This window comes from Merops nubicus, unplaced genomic scaffold (genome assembly GCF_000691845.1).
Source record: "Merops nubicus isolate BGI_N331 unplaced genomic scaffold, ASM69184v1 scaffold29781, whole genome shotgun sequence".
NCBI classification, from domain to species: Eukaryota; Metazoa; Chordata; class Aves; order Coraciiformes; family Meropidae; genus Merops; species Merops nubicus.
The window spans coordinates 1,049-4,894 of NW_008586711.1; the positions used below are offsets into that span (position 1 = coordinate 1,049).

At 46.7% G+C, this 3,846-nt stretch overlaps 1 protein-coding gene across 1 annotated transcript in view; it reads left to right on the forward strand.

Annotated features, from left to right (window-relative positions):
* The window catches only part of USE1 (unconventional SNARE in the ER 1 homolog (S. cerevisiae)), a 4,508-nt gene extending 966 nt beyond the window's left edge, over nt 1-3,542 (forward strand). The window contains exons 2-7 of the mRNA XM_008948741.1: nt 461-539; nt 1,039-1,191; nt 1,412-1,430; nt 2,186-2,216; nt 2,458-2,620; nt 3,296-3,542. Coding sequence (XP_008946989.1) covers nt 461-539; nt 1,039-1,191; nt 1,412-1,430; nt 2,186-2,216; nt 2,458-2,620; nt 3,296-3,478 — 628 coding nt within the window. The 3' untranslated portion in view covers nt 3,479-3,542. The remainder of the gene's footprint in view (nt 1-460; nt 540-1,038; nt 1,192-1,411; nt 1,431-2,185; nt 2,217-2,457; nt 2,621-3,295) is intronic.
* The last annotated feature ends 304 nt before the right edge of the window (nt 3,543-3,846 follow it).

The window sequence follows — 3,846 nt, forward strand, 5'->3', positions numbered from 1 at the left end:
AGGGCAAGAGGCAACAGGCACCAACTGGAACCCAGGAGGTGCCACCTGAGCAGGAGGAGAAACTTCTTTGGTGTGAGGGTGGCTGAGCCTGGAGCAGCTGCCCAGAGAGGCTGTGGAGTCTCCTGCTCTGGAGAGATTCTAAATGTGCCTGGATCCCATCCTGGGCCCACTGCTCTGGGTGACCTGCTGGAGCAGGGAGGTTGGACAAGGTGATCTCCAGAGGTCCCTTCCAACCCCAGACACGCTGTGATGTAGTTTGAACCTTCCCTGCCACGGGCAGAAATGACTTTCACTAGGCCAGGTTGCTCAAAGCCCTATCCAGCCTGGCCTTGACTTCTAACAGAAGTTGCTTCTTTGAAGAGCCATGTGTTGGGTTTATTTTATTTTATCTGAAAACTTACCTGAACAATAGAAAATACTGATAACTTCTGGTTTTCTTATTATTTTTCAATTGCAATAGCAAGCCAGCCCCAGAACTGCTGAATGAATACTCTCGCAAAGTAGACTTCCTGAAGGGACTTTTAGAAGCTGAAAAATTGGTAAGATCTTGTTCAGCTTGAAAACACTTGAGTGTTTTCTGCTTATATTCATCTTGTTGCCTGGTTTCTATGTTTGCCTTTATTTTCAGTCTCAAAATAGTGCTGCTTAAAATCTTGTCAGGCAGCCCTTGTAAAAAGGTGAATTAATATATTGGATTTTTATATTTAATTGAAAAGAGTTATTGTATGAAATCTGAAACTTCTTTCCTTCTTTTCAAAAGCAAAATACCCCTTGCCTACATTCTCACTCCTTTGGTGTGAGATGCAGGGGCAGGTACTGTCCCTCAGCCCCAACACCTCCTTTGGGTGGTACCACATGCATCTGGAGAGCTACAAACTGCCAGGCAGCTGCACTGCAATCCCTGCAGGCACAGTCCTTGCCATTGCCCAGACTGCCTTCACAGTTCTCTGGGAGGCAGCTCTGGAAGTGGTCCCTGCATCCTTGATGGGCACAGGAATGTGATGTTCATGACCTTTCGTTGCTTCTTCCTCCTCACAGCCTTCATCAACTGAAAAGGCTCTGGCAAATCAGTTCCTGGCCCCTGGGCGTACCCCTACAACCACCAAAGAGAGAACCCCAGCTACTAAAACAGTTCATCTGCAGACAAAGGCTCGTTGCACAGGCAAGATGAGGAGTGAGCTGCTTGGTACAGTATGTTTTGGTGCTGCTGCCTCTTCACTGCCCCTCTGTAGATTGTCTTCTGGTGTGTTTAGTGCCCCGGGCGTGCCCCGGGCTGGGTGGGGAGTATTAAAACCTTCTGGTTTGGATAGTCTTTAAGTGCTGGGCACAGGCACTGTGCTAGGCCTGGGGCACTGTCTGTTATCACTGGCCCTTTGTAATCTTCTGTTTTGTTTCTCTTTCTGCTTCCCAGGATCCCCTGGCTGTCGATGGTAAGTTTAGTCTGTTGTTTTCTCTGACTTGAGTTAACCTGAGTTCTTACAGGGAGAGGAAGAGGAAGCTCAGGTATTAGAGACTGGCCCAAGTGTCCTTTGAAAAGAAGGGAGCCACTGAATTAAAGATAGCAGATTTAAAAACCAAATTAAACCAAAAGCCCTGACAGATGAAAGCCAAAGTTGTTACCAGCATAGTAGCAGAGACTTTCAGGAACCTGTTTTTCTAGAATTCATACCAAAACAGACATTCTCATTCTGGAATTAGCAAGGACAGTTTACCACTATTGTTGCTCCTGCTCTCCTCTGCTCTGAGCAAATCCTGTGATTTTAGGCATTTAGAGCAGGCATTGTTCAGCTCCTCTGGTGCAGCCGTGTTATTCACGTAGGGGACGGGTAGGAATTAATTTGCAGTTTCCATAGCTACTGTTCCAGCAGCTGGAGCTGGGCCAATCTAGCATGTCCTGAAAGAGAACACCAAGACACCCAGGCTTAAAACCTGCCCTTAGGGATGTGATTCATCTGGGTGGTTTTTTGTTTGTTTGTTTTTTCTCTCAACCATACTTTCAATGTTAGTGGTTGTCTTTTCCTCGTGGAAAGCAGGTAGGCATTTGAAATCTGTATTCCCTGGGGTAGAGGGCCAAGTAGGATTTGGACATCTGAAAAACCCTCAGAGAAAACTTGTTTCTTCAGCCTGTGATTGCATGGGAACTTATAACATTGTAAACCACAGATTTAACTCTTTTTATTTCCAGATTCTGATGAGTTGGGCATAAGGAAGCGGAAGTAAGTCACAATTTCCCATTCTCATGCTTGGCATTTTGGGAACTGCTTTACACCTACCCCTCGAAGCACAAATGTACTTATGTGAATGAAGTGCTTGCTGGCAGGAACCAAAATACAATTATTTCAGCTGCCTTAACTGTTCCTGTTGTCTTGTGAGAGTTGCAGAGTCTGGGGAAACCTTGGGAGATCGTCCCATTGAGAAGCACAAATCCCAAATTCTTTTCCCCTTGTGCTCTTGCAGAGGCCTCGTGTCTGATGAGAAGCAGTCGGCCGTGGAGCTGGATGCTGTGCTACAGCACCACCAGGGCATGCAGGAGAAGCTGGCTGAAGAAATGCTCAGTTTGGCTCGCAGTCTCAAAAACAACACTCTGGCTGCACAGAACGTGATAAAACAAGATAACCAGGTAGCACACACTAAAGTGCTGGACTCAGAAAATTAAAGTGTTGATGTGTTCAGTCTGATACCTGTAACTGGCATTGGAGTGGGGAGACCTGGGGGTGATACCTGGCTGCTTCTAGTGCAATTGAACCTTTTCTCTGTTGGGAGAAATAGTGGTCACAGAGTCATAGAGTGGTTTGGGTTGGCAGAGACCTTAAAGATCATTTAGTACCACCCCCCTGCCATGGGCAGGGACACCTCCCACTCAACCAGGTTGCTCAGAAGCCCATCCAACCTGGTCTTAAACACCTCCAGTGATGGAGCATCCACAGCTTTCCTGGGCAACCTGTGCCAGTGTCTCACCACCCTCACAGTGAAGAACTTCTTCCTTACATCCAAGCTAAATCTCCCCTCTTCCAGTTTGAAGCCATCACCCCTTGTCCTGTCACTACAAGCCCTTGTATAAAGTCCCTCCCCAGCTTTCTTGTAGACCCCCTTCAGTTACTGGACTGCCACAAGAAGGTCTCCCTGGAGCCTTCTCTCATCCAGGCTGAACAACCTCAGCTCTCAGCCTGGCCTCACAGCAGAGGCTTCCAGCCCTCAGATCATCTTCGTGGCCCTCCTCTGGACCTGTTCCAGAGTGAACTTTCAAATCAGAACTTTCAAATCCAAGTCTGACACTGTTCTCTTTGCTCCCCAGACACTATCACACTCTCTCAGGATGGCTGACCAGAACTTTGAGAAGCTGAAGGATGAGTCTGACCGCCTTGAGCAGCACGCAAAGAAATCTGTCAACTGGCTCTTATGGATCATGTTAATTGTCGTTTGTTTTATATTCATCAGCATGATTCTCTTCATCAGAATTTTCCCCAAACTAAAATGATTATTTTTGTTTAAAACTGCCAGAAGTACAGTTGGAAGGCTCAGCTGTATGATAACTGTCAGCATTCCACTTCTTTGCCACCCCTCACGTCCCTAAAGAGGCTCTCCAAGGCCTACCCTGGATCTCTTGTGCAATCACTGGTTTCAGTGAGGAGTCTGGGAAAGGGTTTCTACACTTGGGTACTTGAGTATTTTTTTTACTTAGTGACTATTGTTGCCTGTTGAGGGGAGAACAGGGATAAAGGTGCACATTGGCACTGAGCTGCCCACACCTTCCTTAGTGGATAGATACAGTCCTGATTTTCACGTGGCTGTGGGAAATGTTATGACTCCTAAAAGGCTTTATTCCACAGAAATATAACTAACAGT